The sequence below is a fragment of the Zonotrichia leucophrys genome, chromosome 27 (genome assembly GCF_028769735.1).
Source record: "Zonotrichia leucophrys gambelii isolate GWCS_2022_RI chromosome 27, RI_Zleu_2.0, whole genome shotgun sequence".
Classification (NCBI taxonomy): Eukaryota; Metazoa; Chordata; class Aves; order Passeriformes; family Passerellidae; genus Zonotrichia; species Zonotrichia leucophrys.
The window spans coordinates 2,819,553-2,839,985 of record NC_088196.1 but is presented as its reverse complement, the minus strand read 5'-3'; the positions used below and the strand labels follow the sequence as shown (position 1 = coordinate 2,839,985).

Below are 20,433 nucleotides of genomic sequence, written 5' to 3'. Positions count from 1 at the left end.
AAATGCCTTTGCTTACTCATACACTGCCCATTTGTCATAAAGAAGAAACAAACCTTTCACTAGGTGAGAGGAGCCATGGCACTGTGTAAGCCAACCACAGTCTAGATATTTTTGCTTGCACTTTTTTTTTCCTCTCTCTTTTTTCGCATTGTCGTGGTGCCCGGCAATCCCTTCCCGCTGCTCACTGTCCCGGCCGGGCCCGGTCTCGTCGCGGGTCCCGCCCCGCTGTCTCGGTCCCACCTGGTCTCATCCACGACCAGATCTGGTCTCGTCCCAGGTCCCGCCCGCTCTCGTCCCGGTCCCGCCCCGCTGTCCCCGGTCCCGCCCGGTCTCGTCCCTCTCTCGTCCCGGTCCCGCCCGCTCTCGTCCCGGTCCCGCCCCGCTGTCCCCGGCCCCGCCCCGCTCTCGTCCCGGTCCAGCCCGGTCTCGTCCCGGGCCCCGCCTCTCTGCCCCAAGCCCCGCCCCGCTGTCCTCCGGCCCCGCCCAGTCCCGCCCCGGGCCCCGCCCCTCTGTGCCCCGGCCCCGCCCAGTCCTGCCCCGGGCCCCGCCCCGCTGTCCCCCGGCCCCGCCCAGTCCCGCCCCGGGCCCCGCCCCGCTGTCCCTGGCCCCGCCCAGTCCCGCCCCGCTGTTCTCCGGCCCCGCCCCTGTCCCGTCACGGCGCCGTTTCCGGCGCGCCCCGGACGCGGCCGTGGCGGCCATGGCGGAGCTGGCGGCGGCGGAGGAGCTCGCCAAGCTCGAGTACCTGTCGCTGGTGTCCAAGGTGTGCACCGAGCTCGACAACCACCTGGGCATCAACGACAAGGACCTGGGTAAGCGGAGCGGCCGCGGCCTTCGGGCACCTCCGGGGCGCTCCGGTGGGCAGCGCCTTCCCGGGCAGAGGCCAGCATGAGGAGGGCCGTAGTAGCCCTTTCCGTGGGGCTGGATGTGTTTTGTAAAGGTGCTTTTCGAATATAGACATCAAAAACCATTCTTTTTCTTCAAAAAATACAATTTGTGAGCCTGAGGGAACGCTTTGGTCCCGGGAGAGCTGAGGAGAAGCTCCCCGGGCTTCTCCCCCCACAGGGGCCCTGAGCTGCTTCTGCCCCCTCGTGCACTCCTTACTCTGCTTTTTACTTTATTATTTCAATTTACTTTATGCTTTTCCCTCACAGCCGAGTTTGTGATAAGTCTTGCCGAGAAGAATACCACGTTTGACACGTTTAAAGCAATTCTCCTGAAGAATGGCGCTGAGTTCACTGTAAGTGACGCCTGAACGTTGTTTATATATTATCCTTGTCGTGCTATGTTTTATAGAACTTTCTACTTTAAAAATAGAAAAATTGTGAGGAGTTATTATTGGGAAATTACATACTAATGAGCTTCTGACATTCCTGTCTCCCCTGCCTTCCTCTTCTTCATATTTTTTAAAAACTATTGTACTCTTTGAAAAAGTATCTTTCTGAGGACTCAAACTGCTTATTGTTATGTTGAGCATATAAAATATGGAAGAAACAACTTTTCATGAAGGCAGATGTTGTCCTAAGTGTTCTTATGATGCTTATATGCTGTGTTTATTGATTCCTTAGGAATAGCTCTATTTGGATTAAATAGGTGATTAAAATGATTAACAGAAAAGTCACTTAGATGAAATCATCATAATTATTTTTGGGTTCTTTTTAGGGCATACACAAAGCCCAATGACAGTTTCTAAAAATCGACCTGCATCTTCAGAATTGAGTGGTTTTTGTCCTGCTAATAAACCCTCACCTGTGCATTCTCATAATGAAAGTGTTGTTGGCATTTCCTGAAGTATTTTATTGATTTTTTTGTCAGGATTCCCTCATCAGTAACCTGCTACGTCTCATCCAGACAATGCGGCCTCCACCAAAACCATCCACGAGCAAAGGTCAGTGCTCAGTGTGGGCTGAGTTTGTGTTTTCTGTTTTAGTTTTCTAAAGCAAATCCTATTGCACCATGCATCCTGCTGTTTTCATTCTGAGTGTGCTGCTCAGAGTGTTCTGCCTTTCAAATACTCACTAATAATCAGAATTTTCTTTGAAGGGAGGCAACGCATTGTTTCTTGAATTGAATCTCTGTAAAAGCTGTATCAGCCTTTGCATTCAGATGGAAATTAAATTTTATATTTAATCATAGAAAAATTAAGAGTGAATTGTTGTAGCAGTTCTATTTTGTGTTTCATTGTGCTTTTTTTTGTTTCTATTTTTATCTCAAAATCAGAGGCAGTTGTCAAACCCAAATCAGAGAAAGAAAAGTTGAGGGAATTGTATCCAGCCCTTTGCAGGCCAGACAATCCCAACATCAGGGTAAGGTGGTCATTTCACATTTCTTTCGTGATTCTGTGAAAACTTTTGATTTTTTTTTTTTTAGTTTCAACCTTTTTTCTCTGTCTAATGCATGGATAAATGTGAACTTTGAGAGATGAAGTGTGGAAGAGGTAGAAGGCTGGTGTTGCTGCACATTGTTGCAAAGAATAGCTGTTAGCAGTTGCCATGTTGATACTATTTTGCAGAATATGTGGAAGATGAGTCTCTTGTGACGTGAAATTTGTAGCCTGGCCTTCCTTTGGTAATATTCAAAGTAACAATATGTTTCAAACTAATAATTGCATGTTCAGAAGCTATGAGGGACTTGCATTTCTTATTTCTGTAACAAGGTGGAACTTTCTATTGCATAAAAGCAGAATTGTCTCAGTATTGTGGCCAAATAGGGAGAGTCCTTTTTTTCTTTATCTCATTTTTTAATTTTTTAAGATTTTTTTAATCTCATTTTTAATTTTTTTTAAGACTTTTTAATCTTGTATTCTTTCTAAATAGATACAGATATTCTGATAATTCTGTAGATTAATTCTTTGTGACAAGCTCTTTATCAGCCCTTTTGCAGAAAGAGGCATCAGTTTTCTGTCCTTGCAGAACATGCTGGATGAAGATGATGTGAAAGTGGCAGCTGATGCCCTGAAGGAGCTGGAGGCTCTGATGCCCAGTGCAGACAAGCAGGGCAAGCAGAGGAGCAGCGACCATCGGTGGGTGCCTGGTGTGTGTGGGGGGGAATATCTTGGCTGCTCTCATTGCCTGAGGTGGAAATGCTCTGTGGGGATGGAGTTGGGGCTGCTCTCATTGCCTGAGGTGGAAATGCTCTGCAGAGATGGAACTGGGGCTGCTCTCATTGCAGAGCATTTCTACCTCAGGCAGAGATGGAGCTGGGGCTGTTCTCATTGCCTGAGGTGGAAATGCTCTGTGGGGATGGAGTTGGGGCTGCTCTCATTGCCTGAGGTGGAAATGCACTGTGGGGATGGAATTGGGGCTGCTCCCATTGCCTGAGGTGGAAATGCCCTGCAGAGATGGCATTGGGGTGCTGTCATTGCTTGAGGTGGAAATGCTCTGCAGAGATGGAACTGGGGCTGCTCTCATTGCCTGAGGTGGAAATGCTCTGTGGGGATGGAACTGGGGCTGCTCTCATTGCAGAGCATTTCCACCTCAGGCAGAGATGGAATTGGGGCTGCTCTCATTGCCTGAGGTGGAAATGCTCTCATTGCCTGAGGTGGAAATGCTCTGTGGGGATGGAACTGGGGCTGCTCTCATTGCCTGAGGTGGAAATGCTCTGTGGGGATGGAACTGGGGCTGCTCTCATTGCCTGAGGTGGAAATGCTCTGTGGGGATGGAACTGGGGCTGCTCTCATTGCAGAGCATTTCCACCTCAGGCAGAGATGGAGCTGGGGCTGCTCTCATTGCCTGAGGTGGAAATGCTCTGCAGAGATGGAACTGGGGCTGCTCTCATTGCAGAGCATTTCCACCTCTGGCAGAGATGGAGTTGGGGCTGCTCCCATTGCTTGAGGTGGAAATGCCCTGCAGAGATGGAACTGGGGCTGCTCTCATTGCCTGAGGTGGAAATGCCCTGCAGAGATGGAATTTTGGTTTTTTAGGGTGAAGAAAAGGAAGAGGAGCCGGAGCCGGAGCAGGGACAGGAAGCGGAGGCACCGATCGCGCTCCAGGTCCCGTTCCAGGACCTGGGACAGGAACAGGGGAAAATCCAGATACAGATCGAGGAGCAGGAGTTGGAGCCCCAGTAAGGAGCGCAGGGATCGGGACAAATACCTTGAGAAGAGCCATGAGAGGTGGAGGGACAAGCACATAGACCGACCTCCAGCTGAGGAGCCTTCCATTGGGGACATCTACAATGGCAAAGTCACCAGCATCATGCAGTTTGGGTGCTTTGTGCAGCTGGAAGGACTGAGGTACCCTTTGATGTTTCCTGGAGATCTGGGGTATTCTCTGGGTTCCCCAGAGGGAGGAGGAATTGAGAATCTGACTCCATGTTCTTAGAAGGCTAATTTGTTATTTTATGATCTGTGTTATATTAAAGAATGCTATACTAAACTATACTAAAGATTAGAGAAAGGATATTTACAGAAGGCTTAACAAGATATTAATGAAAAACTTGTGACTCTTTCCAGCTGTCACACAGCTGGGCTGTGATTGGTCATTAAGTCAAAACAATGAACATGAAACCAATAAAACAATGACCAATAAAACAATGACCAATTGGTAAACAATGTCCAAACCACATTCCAAAGCAGCAAAATGCAGGAGAACCAATCAAATATTGTTTTCATTTTTCTCTGAGGCTTCTCAGTGTCCCAGGAGAAGAAATCCTAGCAAAGGCATTTTTCAGAAAATATGACAGTGACATTGATCTGGTACTGCTTCAGCTCAGTTCTCTTTTCTGCTGGTACCTTAGAGATGTGATGAAGCTGCCAGCAGGAATTCTGGGCTTTGAAGGGATATTTCAGAAAAATAAACTTGACAGCGGAGAATTATAAAATTCTCATTACAAAAACCAGATTGTGGACATACACAGTCTGTTGACAGCCCTTCAGATCACTCAGAATCTATATTAAACTCTGTTGCTGTCAGAGTAATAATGTGCCCCTCTCATGCCCCTCTGTTTCACTCCAGGAAGCGTTGGGAAGGTTTGGTGCACATCTCAGAGCTGCGAAGAGAAGGACGGGTTGCCAACGTTGCTGATGTTGTGAGCAAAGGACAAAGAGTGAAAGTCAAAGTGTTGTCTTTTACTGGATCCAAAACCAGCCTGAGCATGAAGGTACAGTGCTAAAATTCTTAAAATGATGCCTCTTCTTGCTGTTTTTCACTCTTTTTGATTGGAAACTAATGCAGAACCATTCTGTTTGGAGTTAAAAACTAATTTACCATTCTGTATTTAAGCAGCCTATTAATTTTTACACGTTTTCTCTAGTTTTGATGTAGTTTCTTGGCTTGACATGATATTAAAGAGGCAATTTCTTGGCTTGACATGATATCAAAGAGTCAAGGCAAATCTCAAGCTGTTGCTGTTTGTCTTCCTCTTTCAGTAGGAGAGAAGCTTTTAATTTTAAACTTAATCACTACTATTGCCAAGACAGAGAGTGTTCCATGCCTGAGGATGTTCTTAGCTGAAAAAAGCCAAAAAGCCTACAAACCAGCATTTTTTGTGAATGGGCTGTTAATGGCAGAGTTAATAGATAAGGAGAAGTGCAGAGCTGATTGATAGTGTAGAGCTGATTGATTAACCAATCTATCTGATGCAGGATTGTGGTGGTGTTCACAGGGGTCCCAGGATGGGGGAAGAGATGAGAATCTTGACTCCATGTTTCAGAAGGCTGATTTATTATTTTATGATATATATATTTCCTTTTAATATATGATATATTAAAAGGAAGGCTGATTTATTATTTTATATATATTATATATAAAATATATATATATTATATATATAATATATTATAATATTATATATTATGATATATTAAAAGGAAGGCTGATTTATTATTTTATGATATATATATTTCCTTTTAATATATGATATATTAAAAGGAAATTCTATATTAAAACTATACTAAAAGAATAGAAGAAAGGATTTCATCAGAAGGCTAGCAAGGAATAGAGAGGAATGATAATAAAATTTTGGGACTGACCAGAGAGTCTGAGACAGCTGGACTGGGATTGGCCATTAATTAGAAACAACCACATGAGACCAATCACAGATGCATCTGTTGCATTCCACAGCAGCAGATAATTATTGTTTACATTTCATTTCTGAGGCCTCTCAGCTTCTCAGGAGAAAAAAATCGTAGCAAAAGGATTTTTCATAAAATATGTCCGTGACACAGGATGTTGATCAAGACACTGGGGAAGACCTGAACCCAAACCGTAGGAGGAACCTGGTTGGAGAAAGCACCGAGGAGAGCTCCATGAGGAACCCAGACAGACCCAGCCACCTGTCCCTGGTGAGCGCCCCCGAGGTGGAGGACGACAGCCTGGAGAGGAAACGCCTCACGCGCATCTCCGACCCCGAGAAATGGGAGATCAAACAGGTCTGTGCTGCACTCAGGGGACTGGGGTAAAGGGGGTGAAGTTGTCAGGGAGTTTAATGAGCTAGAATTCAGCTCCTGGATTAATTGATTGTGTAATTTACTCGTTAACTGGCTGGCTTCTGATCTGGGATTGTTTAGTTGGGGTTTGGAGTAGCAGAAGGACGGCTTGCTCAGAGGCTGGGGGAGGATACAGGATGCAGGAGCATTCCTTTGTTCCTTTGTTCCTGTTTTAGAACTGACTCAGGCATGAGTTATGTTCATTCATGGGAACATATTCACATTGTATTCATTCTGTTCCCAGATGATTGCAGCCAATGTGCTTTCCAAGGAAGAGTTCCCTGACTTTGATGAGGAGACTGGGATTCTTCCTAAAGTGGATGATGAAGAAGGTAATAGTTCCCAGCAGTGTTATTGTTGTAAATTCCTTGTCTTTCTGGATGTATTTTGATTCAAAAATATATTGATGATGGAAGTAACTATAAAGCATCACACCATTTGCTGTCATCTTTATATTTGGAACTAGGGTTCCTGTGGCTGTATTATTAGTGGCATTTAGATGTGCCCTGTCTGTGCATTTTTATTTGCAGTGTTTTCACTTTTAAAACTCCTAAGGAGTTTTAAGAATATCTTTAATATTCCAAGGAGTCTTTAATATTTAATCTTTAATGTTTTAAGGAGTTCTTCAATATTATAAGGAGTTTTAAGAATATCTTTAGGCATACACAGGAAGCATTATTTGAAGAGGCACTTTTATCTACCCAAGAGATGTTTAATTTTTTCTGTAACAATTGTCACTTGTGAATTTTAGATGAGGATCTTGAGATTGAGCTAGTTGAAGAGGAGCCACCATTTCTTCGAGGTCACACTAAACAGAGCATGGATATGAGTCCCATTAAAATAGTAAAGGTAAGAGATTTCCAGGGCTAAAACCAATGTACTTGATTAAATGATATAAATATTTAGGAATTTAAAAAATAACCAGTTTCCCACCTGCTCATTACTGAGAGCCCTGAAAAACATAACCACTGAACTCCTTCCAAATAAAGCTGGGTTCTAACTTAACTGGTGACTGTCAAGTGGAATAATGGAACTGAAATGCCATTTAACATAGGTGTGTTAGAACAAAATTTCTCTGATTTGCTTTTTCTTATGTTTTGAAAGTAGAAAGTAGTAAAGAAATATTTTCATTGGTTGTGCCTGTAATCCTTCTGACTGGGCACTGTAAGGATGCTCCATATTAGTTATGACTATAAAAATTCATGAGGCCAGCCTGATGGAAATACCCTGGAAATCTAATGAACGAAATTTAACATTTAAAAAGCATTTCTAGAAGATGTTCTTAAAGAAAAGATATATTGAAGGTGAAGGAATGGTGGTGCTTGACATCTTTTCCTGTTGCTCTGCAGAACCCGGATGGTTCCCTGTCCCAGGCTGCCATGATGCAAAGCGCTTTAGCCAAAGAGAGGCGAGAGCTGAAACAAGCCCAGAGGGAAGCAGAGATGGATTCCATCCCCATGGGCCTCAACACACACTGGGTGGATCCTCTCCCTGATGGTATGTCTGAGCACAGCTGAACTGTGCCTTTTTTGTGCTGCTCCAGCAACCCAGGAGAAATATCTTGATGGGATGTTTGTCTACCACATTTTAAAAGTGAGTCAAAACAAAAATGCTTTTGCACTGAAATGGAAATAGCAATGTCAGGAGACATGTACAGGCATATCCTGTAATAGTGGGTGTAATCCACTTAGAAACTGAAAAACATTTAAACACACACAGAATAGAAGGCCTGGATGATGGAAAACTTGGAGCAGGATCATCAGGGTCTGTGCTGTGTGAATCCGGATGTGTAAATGATGAAACTGTTTCTTTTCTAGTGGATGGAAGACAAATAGCTGCAAACATGAGAGGTATTGGGATGATGCCAAATGATATCCCAGAGTGGAAGAAACATGCATTTGGTGGCAACAAAGCTTCTTATGGTAAGAAGACCCAGCTTTCCATCATTGAGCAGAGAGAGAGTCTCCCAATCTTCAGGCTCAAGGAGCAGCTGATACAAGTAAGACTCATGAAAAGGCATTCTGGTTTGAGCAAGCAGTAATTTAAAATAAATACTCTTGGATTTTTGATAGGTGTATAGCCAGCTGGTAATTTTAAGTGCAGAACTTTAGCTCACAATATATATTTTAAAGTATTATATATATCTGTATATTTAATGAGGTGCCAGATATTTATTAATGTAAGTCAAAATTGATACTAAGATCATGTGAGTAAGTCAGCTGAGCACTTAAACAGGTTGCTGACTTGATCAATAGGAGCATGATTTTTATTCTGAGTTAATTGAAGCAAAAGCAAGAGCTGCTCAATCTAGTCCCACATAGCCCACGCTGATTTTGTTTGGTTTGTTTTGATTTAAAAAAAGATTTAACAAGTGTGTGTTTTCTGATGTTTTCTAGGCTGTGCATGACAACCAGATTCTGATTGTTATTGGAGAGACAGGATCTGGGAAAACAACCCAGATTACCCAGTACCTGGCTGAGGCAGGATATACCTCAAGAGGGAAGATTGGATGCACTCAGCCTCGCAGAGTGGCTGCAATGTCTGTTGCAAAGAGGGTGTCAGAGGAATTTGGTTGCTGCTTGGGACAAGAGGTGAATTTCAATGTTGAAGAACATGCCAAAATAATCATGAAAAGTAGGAAAAATCAGTGTTGGAGCTGCTTGTCTTGTGTGTCCATTTGTCTGTTCCCTGTGAGCTGCAAAGTGAATTTGTGGAATAATCAAACTGGGGGTTAATGAGGCTGATAATTGTGTAACTCCTATTTCTGTGCAACTCTTCCCTCCAGGTTGGCTACACCATTAGATTTGAAGACTGCACCAGCCCCGAGACTGTCATCAAATACATGACAGATGGGATGTTGCTGAGGGAGTGCCTGATCGACCCCGATCTCACCCAGTACGCCATCATCATGCTGGACGAGGCCCACGAGAGGACCATCCATACTGATGTGCTCTTTGGGCTCCTGAAGAAGGTAATGCAGCCTGGATTTTTACTGCTTTCAGCGTGGGGAGGAAAGTGGGGCATTTTCAGGGTCCCCAGGATGAAGGAGGAATTGAGAATCTGACTCCGTGTTCTTAGAAGGGTAATTTATTATTATATTGTGCTATATTGTATTGCGCTATATTGTATTGCGCTATATTATATTGCGCTATATTATATTGCGCTATATTGCGCTATATTATATTGTGCTCTATTATATTGCGCTATATTATATTGTGCTCTATTATATTGCGCTATATTATATAGTGTTATATTATATTGTGCTATAATATATTGCGCTATATTATATTGTGCTATATTATATATTGTGCTATATTATATAGTGCTATATTATATAGGGCTATATTATATAGTGCTATTATATAGTGCTATATTATATAGTGCTATATTATATAGTGCTATATTATATTGTGCTATATTATATTATATTATATTGTGCTATGTTATATTATATTATATTATATTATATTATATTATATTATATTATGCCATATTGTGCCATATTATATTCTTTATGCTATATTATACTATATTATATTATGCTATATTATTATGCTATATTACATTATGTTATATTACGTTATATTATATTACATTACATTACCTTATATTACATTATATTATATTATATTATGTTATATTATAATATATTACATTATATTATATTACGTTATATTATATTATATTACATTATATTACATTATATTATATTATATTATGCTATACTATGCTATATTATGCTACACTATATTATATTATGCTATACTATGCTATATTATGCTATATTTATTATGCTATATTATGCTATATTTTATTATGCTATATCACATCACATTATATCACATCCCATTATATCATCATGCTATATCACATTATATCATGCTAAATCACATTATATCATGCTATACTAAACTATACTAAAGAATAGAGGAAGGTTACAGACAGAAGGCCACAAAAAATGATAATGAAAGCTCCTGACTCCTCAGGGCCTTGACACAGCCTGACCACGATTGGCCATTAAGTTAAAACAATTCCCATGTTGGATAAACAATCTCCAGCCACATTCCCAAACAGCAAAACACAGGAGAAGCTGAGGCTTCTCAGCTCCTCTGGAAAAATCCTGGGGAAAGGGATTTTTCCAGAAAATATGACAGTGCCAGGAGAGCACAGGCAAAGGTGAAGTCACATAAATGAGGTTCATGCATGTGCTTCAAGAGCAAATGTTCTTAAGGGTTTATGGTCTGAATCTTGGTGAAATGGGGCTCTGTGTGCAGGCAGAGCAAGCAAAATGCAGCAGAACAATGAGAATTTGCCATCCTGGATGTTCATAATGGTGGATGAACAGGGGAGTGTTCTTGCTTTGCTCATCCTGCTCTGCCAAAAGCTTTCCTGTGATAATGTTGCTGAGGGAGGATTCAAATGGGACCTCAGGGGTCAATTTTGTGAAATTCTGGGTACTGGGATGAGCTGCCCCTCTACTCAGATGTTAAAACACCTTTTATTGCTGGTTGTATTTATCTGATTTTAGTCAAATACCATATTTTGATAGTTTCAAAGGCAATAAATGACTTGAGAATTTTGTTCTCCTTGCAGACAGTGCAGAAACGGCAGGACATGAAGCTGATAGTGACATCAGCAACTCTGGATGCTGTGAAATTCTCTCAGTATTTCTATGAAGCACCAATCTTCACAATTCCTGGCAGAACATACCCAGTAGAAATTCTGTACACAAAAGAGCCAGAGACAGATTATTTGGATGCCAGCCTGATTACAGTAATGCAGATCCATTTAACAGAGCCACCAGGTGAGTAGAAAATGGTCTTGAGTTATTGGTGATTTAAAGATCTCTGAGCAAGATTTTTGTATGAATGATGGATCATGTTAGTAATGTGAGCAAAATGCTTTTTCTTTTTTGTAAATACAGTAACTAAAATGCTGAAAATTTTGGGTAAAAGACTGAAGTTTGTTACCTTTGGCTAAGAGTTGCTAGCAAAAGTTGGGGATCCTCATCAATGGAAAACATGAGGAATGAAAAGATGGAAATGCAGGAGTTGTAATGAACAGAATTGATTCTGTGGATGTTTTAATTTACTTCCTGTGTAGGTGACATTTTGGTCTTTCTGACTGGCCAGGAAGAGATTGACACTGCCTGTGAAATCCTCTATGAGAGGATGAAATCTCTAGGACCTGATGTTCCAGAGTTGATTATCCTGCCAGTGTACTCAGCTTTGCCCAGTGAAATGCAGACCAGGATCTTTGACCCAGCCCCACCAGGCAGCAGAAAGGTAATTTCATCTTTGAGCTCTCTCATCTTCTCCTGATATATTTTAATAGTGGGGTGTATTACAGTGCTTAAAGGATAAACATTTGGGGAAAAGATGATTTACAGCTTAGAGCATATTTTTGTTAGAGTACATATCAAGTTATCTAAGCCTTTGAATACATGTAAAAACATCTGGTGGGGCAAACCTCTGTGTGGAATGTTCTTGGTGTGTTATTTAATGGATGCTAACTTTAGTTAATCTAAAGATCTAAAATCTAAATGCAGTTCATGTTGGATGGAGGTAAATTTCCTGCCAGGCAGCTAGTGAATATCTAGAGTACATTCTCAGGGAGATTTTTCTCTGGATACAGGCTGTGTCTGAGTGATAGATAAAAAATCTCCCTGAAGTCAGTGCAGTCTTGCTTTGAATTGTGGATTTTTTCACGCTCTTTTCCCTTTTTGCCCAAACTTTAAACAAAGGTAGATACTTAAAACCTGTCCATCTTTGTGGATAACATCTCCTTCTGTTCCCTGTGAGCACATTTCTCCTTTCTCCATTAAGTGACAGTGGTTGCATTTGTAACAAACTGCTCATGTTACACCAGAGGATGAAGTTGGGTGCTGGGGTTTTCTTGGCAGCCTGACACAGAGCTGCTGCTGACTCAGACTCTGATTTGCAGGTTGTCATTGCCACCAACATTGCAGAGACATCTCTGACTATTGATGGAATCTATTATGTGGTTGATCCTGGCTTTGTGAAGCAGAAAGTTTATAACTCCAAGACTGGAATTGACCAGCTGGTGGTGACACCAATTTCCCAGGTAGGTATTCTGTGTTTGTCTCTCCCCATGGGTGTTGTGTGTCCTGCCAATGTGGCATCCAAGCTCAAGTGAGCAAAATGAGGCAGTGATAAACCCACATTTGTGATAACTCCCTGAATCTATGCCTACAGAATACATACTTCCCTGTGGTGTATTGAAAGTCAAGTAAAATTGTGAATAACTATTTTATTTTATTTTTCACCTGGTTTTATTTCACTTGTTTTCAAGCACAAGCGAGCAAAATGAAACAATGATAAACCCACATTTGTGATAGCTCCCTGAGGCTGTGCCTACAGAATACATACTTCCCTTTCCCCTGAAAGCCTTTCTATCCATACTAGTAAAATTGTGAATAACCATTTTATTTCACTAGTTTTCACTTGATTTTATTTCACTTGTTTTCAACCACAAGTGAGCAAAATGAGACAATGATAAACCCACATTTGTGATAGCTCCCTGAATCTATGCCTACAGAGTACATACTTCCCTGTGGTGTATTGAAAATCAAGTAAAATTGTGAATAACTATTTTATTTTATTTTTCACCTGGTTTTATTTCACTTGTTTTCAAGCACAAGTGAGCCAAATGAGAAAACTATAAACCCACATTTGTGATAACTCCCTGAGGCTGTGCCTACAGAGTACATACTTCCCTGTGGTGTATTGAAAATCAAGTAAAATTGTGAATAACCGTTTTATTTCACTTGTTTTCAACCACAAGTGAGCAAAATGAGACAATGGTAAACTCAAATTTCTGACAGCTCCTTGAGGCTGTGCCTACAGAGTACATACTTCATGTTGTATTGAAAGCCTTTCTATCCATACAAGTAAAATTGTGAATAACCATTTTATTTCACTTGTTTTCACCTGGTTTTATTTCACTTGTTTTCAACCACAAGTGAGCAAAATGAGGCAATGATAAACCCACATTTCTGATAGCTCCTTGAGTCTGTGCCTATTGAATAGCTACTCTTTTTAAATTCAAGTAAAATTGTGAATAACCATTTTATTTCACTTGTTTTCACCTGGTTTCATTTCACTTGTTTTCAAGCACAAGTGAGCAAAATGAGGAAATGATAAACCCACATTTCTGATAGCTCCTTGAGTCTGTGCCTATTGAAAGCCTTTCTATCAATACAGGTAAATTTGTGCATAACCATTTTATTTCACTTGTTTTCACCTGGTTTTTTGTACCTGTTCCCTTGTTCTTCAGCTCAAGCAAGCAGGTGCAAAGTGCAAAACAGCCCAGGAAATGCTACAGCTGTAACAGACGTCCTACGGATGAGATGCTGACCACCAACGTGCCTGAAATCCAGAGAACAAATCTGGCCAGCACAGTGCTCTCCCTGAAGGTGGGTATTGAAGCAAACCAGCCTGCTAAGTGTGTCAGTAAATGAGTTTCTGCCTTTGAGTCTCAGGAAGTAGTGCTGTAATTTTAGATTTAATGAACAGAGGTAGTTTGGAAGGGAGATTTCAACAAAAGCAGTTCTCAGGCACTGGGCTTGCTCCTGTGTTTTTTATTGAGGGTTATTCTGTTGGATAGCCAGCTAAATGATGAGCTTCAGCTGCACAGAACAGTTAGTTGCAGGAAATAGGAGAAACAGAAATCTCCAGCAGTAGCATTTCCTTTGTAGGGGACATTTCCATTGTTAACAGATGAGATAAATTGTTTTAGAGTGGGTTTAGAGCTGCAAACCTGGGCATGTCTAAGTGTGTACCATCCCTGTGGAGGTGTGTGAGCTGGATTAACCCAGGCACGGCTGGGAGAGCTGCTGCCATTCCCCTTCTGGGAGCAACCTAAAGTCCTGTGGAGCTGTCAGGCCACTCTGCTCTACAAGACACAATCCCAAAAGCAGCATTCAGCTCCTGTTTCTCCTCAGCTCAGTCATGTTGCTTGAGGGGGGTGTGGAGCAGTACCTGAAGAGCAGAGCAGAAAGCTGAGGAGTGCAGGAATGCCGTGGCCTGTGCTCCTCATTTCAGGTGCAGGAAGGCAGCTGTGCATTCACACCTGCAGTCAGGATAAGCACATGAGGCTGGGCTTGCCTAAAGTTGTGTAGTGCCTCTCTGTTTGCTGTTATATCTCAGGCTGGAGTTTGTTGCTTTCCTTCTGAATGTTTTAACTTGGTTTTTCTCCCATCCCTCCCAGGCTATGGGCATCAATGATTTGCTGTCCTTTGACTTCATGGATGCTCCCCCCATGGAAACTCTGATTACTGCCATGGAGCAGCTCTACACCCTGGGAGCTCTGGATGATGAGGGGCTGCTCACTCGGCTGGGCCGTAGGGTAGGCAGAATAAAATCCCTCTTAGCATTCTTGGTTTGCTTTTGCTGTCACTCTCTTGTAGGTTTTGGTAGCTTTTCATTTACCACAGCTCTGCTGTACCTTCTGTTTTTAAGGTACCTTAAAAAGATACCTTTTAAAAATACCTTCTGCTTCTTGAAAGTGCCTTCTGCTTTTTAAACAGCAACTAGTGTTTCTTTTTATTCATAAATTTACATTTTTTAATGTCTAAAAACTTCCTGTAAGTATTGGGATATTCTTGTGATAGTGAATACAGACAAATAATGTGCTTCATGTTGAGTGAAGTGATTGTGGATCAAGCACACCTCTTTGCAAAATAAATATGTGAGAAAGGGCATTGCTTTGTTTTGCACTGAAAGATTTGAGATTTTTCACAGAATGCCTGGAAATATTTTTCTTGCAGATGGCAGAATTCCCCCTGGAGCCTATGCTGTGTAAGATGTTGATCATGTCAGTGCACCTGGGATGCAGTGAGGAGATGCTGACAATTGTGTCCATGCTGTCTGTGCAGAACGTGTTCTACAGGCCGAAGGTGAGCAGCTGAGCCAGAGGCAGCGGTGTCACAGTCTGGGTGTGAAAGCTTCAGGGGTTAGGAGTGAGCATATTTCCCTAAAGAAACTCGTAATTTGGTCAGAAGATTTGCCTGTGCAAATGTTCCTTTTCATGTAAGGGCCTGTAGCTGTGCTGTTGGTAGTTTATTTGGAGATGGGAAGTGAAAAGTCTTTAAACTGCTCCTGTGTGGGGGTGTTCCCAGGGAAGAGATGAGGATCTTGACTCCATGTTTCAGAAGGCTGATTGATTAGTTTATGATGTATATATTATATTAAAACTATACTAAAAGAATAGAGGAAAGGATTTCATCAGAGGGTTAGCAAGGAATAGGAAGGAATGATAATAAAATCTTGTGACTGACCAGAGTCTGAGCCAGCTGTGATTGGCCATTAATTAAAACCAACCACATGAGACCAATCACAGATGCACCTGTTGCATTCCACAGCAGCAGATAATTATTGTTTACATTTCATTTCTGAGGCCTCCCAGCTTCTCAGGAGAAAAAATCCTGTCAAAAGGATTTTTCATAAAATATATCTGTGACACTCTTGCATTTCCCAACAAACACACACCCAAAACCAAGTCAGTCCCAGCTCTGCAGTTCAGATTGCCTTTGAATTTTCAGAAAGTGTTTCTTCATGGCACCTCTGTCCTGTGCTGCTTTCTTTAAAGTCAGTAGGTAAAGCAGGCTCTGCTGTGGGATCAGGTTTGTCTTGGATCCATTACTTCAGCTCTGATCTATGTAACTGCAGTATTTGATGAATGCTTTATGTGCAGATGGGAGAGGTGTGTGCATCACCAGGCTCAAACTGCTGCTTCACATTTCTTGATGAATTACTGAAAGAATTTGTAGAGCAGTAAGAAAACCAGTTAGTGCAGTGTGTGCATGGGCTTCCTGCAGTATAAAGGAGCCATTTACTTTGATGTGTTCTTTCAAAAATAGGGACTGAGATTGAAAAAACATTCTGTGTTGTCTTAATCTGTTACTATTATATTTTCTGAAAAATCCCTTCACCAGGATTTTTTTTTTTCTGGGAAGCTGAGAACCTTCAGAGAAAAAGAAAAAAATACTTGTTTCTTCTTATTTTGTTACTTTGGAATGTAGTTTAGAAATTGTTTATCCAACATGTGAATTGTTTTTACTTAATGACCAATCAGAGTCTAGCTATGTCAGGACTTTGGAGAATCGTGAGTTTTTAATTAGTATCTTGTTAAACTTTTTGTCTGTATCCTTTCTCTGTTCTTTAGTATAGTTTTAGTATAGTATAATATAATATGATATGATATATAATTAATATAATATAATATAATATAATATAATATAATATAATATAATATAATATAATATAATATAATATAATAGTATAGTATAGTATAGTATAGTATAGTATAGTATAGTATAATAATATAATTAATCTAATATAATATAGTATAATATAATATAGTATAGTATAATATAGTATAGTATAGTATAGTATAGTATAATATAGTATAATATTTCTAAAAACATGAACATGAATATTTCTAAAAAACATTTTCTTCCTGCCATGGGGGACCCCAAAAATACCACATGAATCCTGTATCATTATCATGATAGGTTTAAAATGATAGTTAAAAAATGATATGAATGACAAGGAGCCTGTGTCATCCTTATTGTCCAGGAATTTTCTCTATGATGATATCTTATATATCGATGTATATTTTATGTGTTAGGATAAACAAGCACTTGCTGATCAAAAGAAAGCCAAGTTCCATCAAACAGAAGGTGACCACCTCACTCTGCTGGCTGTGTACAATTCCTGGAAGAACAATAAGTTTTCAAATCCTTGGTGCTATGAGAATTTCATCCAGGCCCGTTCCCTACGCCGGGCTCAGGACATTCGCAAGCAGATGTTGGGCATCATGGACAGGTGAGCACATCAAGGAGGGACAATTCTGACTCTGTGGTCTTGGGAAGGATGAAAGTTTGACAAGAAAGTCTCACAGATGCTTAGCAGAAAGATTTTGGAATGTAGAGTTTGATGAAAGAATAGAGATGGAAGCAAGTTTTGATAGAGAAGAAAAGAATTGCTGAGCCAGTCTTACTGGATAACCAAGGAGACAAAGGGTGTGTTAGTTAGAAGGGGTTTTTATGGCTTAGAGCAAAAGATAAACTTAATTCAAACCAGAAGATGCTTTTACCAATCAGAAAGATAGCACAGGCAAATAAGGCAGCAAATGTTGCAAGTAGAAAAAAGGTCTCAGAATTTTCCACTGCAAGAAAACTGGAAAACAACTTCTGGCTTAAACTGTAATGTACTGACTTTGATTGGAGAACAGTAACATGAATATGGTAATTACAGTAGCTATGATGGGCTAGAGATAAAAGTTAAGGTATAGATTGGTTCTACTGTATGAAGATGCTCAGCAAAGAAAAGCATCTAATGCATTGTAACCAAAAGAAAAGTATATAATGCATTGTAACCAAAAGAAAAGTATATAATGCATTGTAACCCAAAGAAAAGTCTATAATGCATTGTAACCAAAAGAAAAGCATATAATGCAATGTAACCAAAAGAAAAGTAAATAATGCATTGTAACCAAAAGAAAAGTATAGAATGCATTGTAACCTAAACTAAGGGTCTCCAGGGCTGCCTGCAGCTGGAGCTGACAGCTGTAGGTGCAGCTCTGCCACCCACAACTCTGGACTCTGTAACATCTTAGATTTAATAAACTGCATTTTGAAGTCCCACATCTCTCACTCAAGCTCTTACACTGTGTCTTCTGTTCTTACATTGTAATAGCTAAAGAAAATTTGCTGAACTCATTTTGGTAGCTGCATCCAAATCTGCAGAGCTCTGATCTTTTTCTCTCTATCTCTTGCCTGGCAGGCATAAGCTGGATGTGGTGTCCTGTGGGAAGGCCACAGTCCGGGTCCAGAAGGCAATTTGCAGTGGCTTCTTCAGGAATGCAGCCAAGAAGGATCCCCAGGAAGGGTACAGGACACTCATTGACCAGCAGGTTGTTTACATCCACCCATCCAGTGCTCTCTTCAACAGGCAGCCTGAATGGTAAGGAAGGCAAGAGCATGGGATTTCCTGTTTCTCCTCAGACTTTATAACAGAGAAAGCTGTGGTGTGGGGAGTACAGATCTGGGCAGAGGCTCCTGATTCCTTAGCAGTGAGAAAAGTTTCAAGTCTGATTTTGTCTCTTTCTGCTGCTGAGGGTGTTCAGAGGGGTCTGAGGATGAGGGAAGAGATGAGGATCTGACTCCACGTTTCAGAAGGCTGATTTATTATTTTATGATATATATTATATTAAAATGATACTAAAAAGAATAGAAGAAAGGATTTCATCAGAAGGCTAGCAAGGAATAGAAAAAGAAAGAATGATAACAAAGGCTTGTGGCTCGGACAGAGTCTGAGCCAGCTGAGCTGTGATTGGCCATTAATTAGAAACAACCACATGAGACCAATCCCAGATGCACCTGTTGCATTCCACAGCAGCAGATAACCATTGCTTACATTTTGTTCCTGAGGCCTCTCAGCTTCTCAGGAGGAAAAATCCTAAGGAAAGGATTTTCCATAAAAGATGTCTGTGACAGCTGAGCTTAGTGCCTGTGCAGAGATGAGACTGACTTTTGGAGCCAAGGCCAGGCCTGAAGTTGTAATTGTTTCTTTATTGTGGAAGGGGATTTAAAACACTGGGTATTAAAGAGACAGAGCATTGTTTTAAATGGGATGGAGGAGTTCTGTGCTGAAGAGTAGCTGTGAAGTAGGAGGAGGAAAATAAATAATTTCAAATCCTTCTATTGAACAGAGGTAGTTTGGAAGGGAGACTTTAACAAAAGCAATTTTTAGGCACTGGGCTTACTCAGTCCTTTATCCAGAGGGATAACTCTTCTAGATGGTTCTTCTGGAGCTTAAAAGGAGCAAGCTTAGCTCCTCCAGCCCTTTCCTTGTTGCTTCTTGTTTGCAAAACCCGATTTTCAGCATTCCATCCCTTTTCCCAGGGTGGTGTATCACGAGCTGGTGCTGACCACCAAGGAGTACATGAGGGAGGTGACAACCATCGATCCTCGCTGGCTGGTGGAGTTTGCCCCAGCTTTCTTCAAGGTCTCTGACCCCACCAAGCTGAGCAAGCAGAAGAAGCAGCAGAGGCTGGAGCCGCTCTACAACCGCTACGAGGAGCCCAACGCCTGGAGGATCTCGCGCGCCTTCCGCCGGCGCTGAGCTCTGCTCCCGCTGGCTCTGCTGCTCTGCCCCTGTGGGGCCGGGGCCTGTGCGCTGCTGCCACTGTCCTGGGCACACACAGCCCCGTGCAGCTCAGCCTGGGCAGCCCAGATGTGCTGCAGCTGCACAGCTGTGGGGCTTGGAGCACTTTAGTGATTCCTCTTTTGAGAGACAAAATCTAAGACTCAGAGTCTGGGTACTGAGCTAAACAACACAAAAAATGGTGAACTGGTTGTTCATCTTTCAAGAGGCAAAATCTAAGACTGAGGAGTCTGGGTATAGCTAAATTTAGCTTCCTTTAGAGATTCCCTTTAAGAACAAAATTATGACCAGAGTCTGGTGAACTGAGCTGAATTTTTAGTTCCCTTTTAGATATTCCTCTTTGAGAGACAAATCTAAGATCAGGGTCTGGGCTAGCTAAACACAAAAATGGTGATTTAGAACTGTTGTTCACTTTCAGAGCAATCAGACTGAGTCTGGGTGGAGACTGAGCTGAACAACAAAAAATTGATTTAAAGCGTTCACCAGCTGAGGGTCTGGTGAGCTGAGTGAAATTTTTCCCCTTAGATTTTTGAGAGACAAAATCTAAGACTCAGGAGTCTGGGCTTTGAGCTGAACAACACAAAAAATGGTGATTTAGAACTGGTTGTTCACCTTTCAAGAGACAAAATCTAAGACTCAGGAGTCTGGGTGAGCTGAGCTGAACAACACAAAAAAATGATTTAAAACTGGTTGCTGACCAGCCTGATTGGGTTCTGAGTGACCAGACAAATAGAAGGTGGAATAGTTTGTGTTTTTACCCTGCTAAAAGGGATTTATTCCTGCTTAAGGTTCTTGCTCAGTGACTGCTTTTTGGGAGCA

General features: G+C 41.4%; 2 protein-coding genes across 2 annotated transcripts; one reads left to right on the top strand and one right to left on the bottom strand.

The window, feature by feature from the left end:
* Window positions 1-246: 246 nt before the first annotated feature.
* Window positions 247-699, bottom strand: LOC135458314 (uncharacterized). Its single transcript, XM_064733376.1, has one exon. It carries the CDS (start codon window positions 697-699, stop codon window positions 247-249), a length of 453 nt encoding a protein of 150 aa, XP_064589446.1.
* On the top strand, window positions 689-19,845 carry DHX8 (DEAH-box helicase 8). The gene is made up of 23 exons (XM_064733797.1): window positions 689-809; window positions 1,152-1,237; window positions 1,813-1,885; window positions 2,218-2,303; window positions 2,910-3,019; window positions 3,920-4,231; window positions 4,953-5,097; window positions 6,164-6,367; window positions 6,669-6,756; window positions 7,176-7,273; window positions 7,774-7,921; window positions 8,242-8,423; window positions 8,821-9,015; window positions 9,210-9,395; window positions 11,018-11,228; window positions 11,528-11,709; window positions 12,368-12,508; window positions 13,734-13,859; window positions 14,654-14,791; window positions 15,213-15,341; window positions 17,075-17,271; window positions 18,232-18,411; window positions 19,353-19,845. The coding sequence occupies exons 1-23, from the start codon at window positions 698-700 to the stop codon at window positions 19,570-19,572; spliced, it is 3,549 nt and encodes a 1,182-aa protein (XP_064589867.1). The 5' UTR covers window positions 689-697; the 3' UTR covers window positions 19,573-19,845.
* The last annotated feature ends 588 nt before the right edge of the window (window positions 19,846-20,433 follow it).

What these genes read in the sequence shown, in the direction of transcription:
- LOC135458314 (XM_064733376.1), bottom strand. Translation starts at nt 699, where the DNA reads ATGGCCGCCACGGCCGCGTCCGGGGCGCGCCGGAAACGGCGCCGTGAC.
- DHX8 (XM_064733797.1), top strand. Translation starts at nt 698, where the DNA reads ATGGCGGAGCTGGCGGCGGCGGAGGAGCTCGCCAAGCTCGAGTACCTG. An exon ending in TAAAGTGGATGATGAAGAAG is followed by an intron (nt 6,757 to 7,175) that starts GTAATAGTTCCC and finishes TGTGAATTTTAG; the next exon opens with ATGAGGATCTTGAGATTGAG. An exon ending in TTCAACAGGCAGCCTGAATG is followed by an intron (nt 18,412 to 19,352) that starts GTAAGGAAGGCA and finishes CCCTTTTCCCAG; the next exon opens with GGTGGTGTATCACGAGCTGG.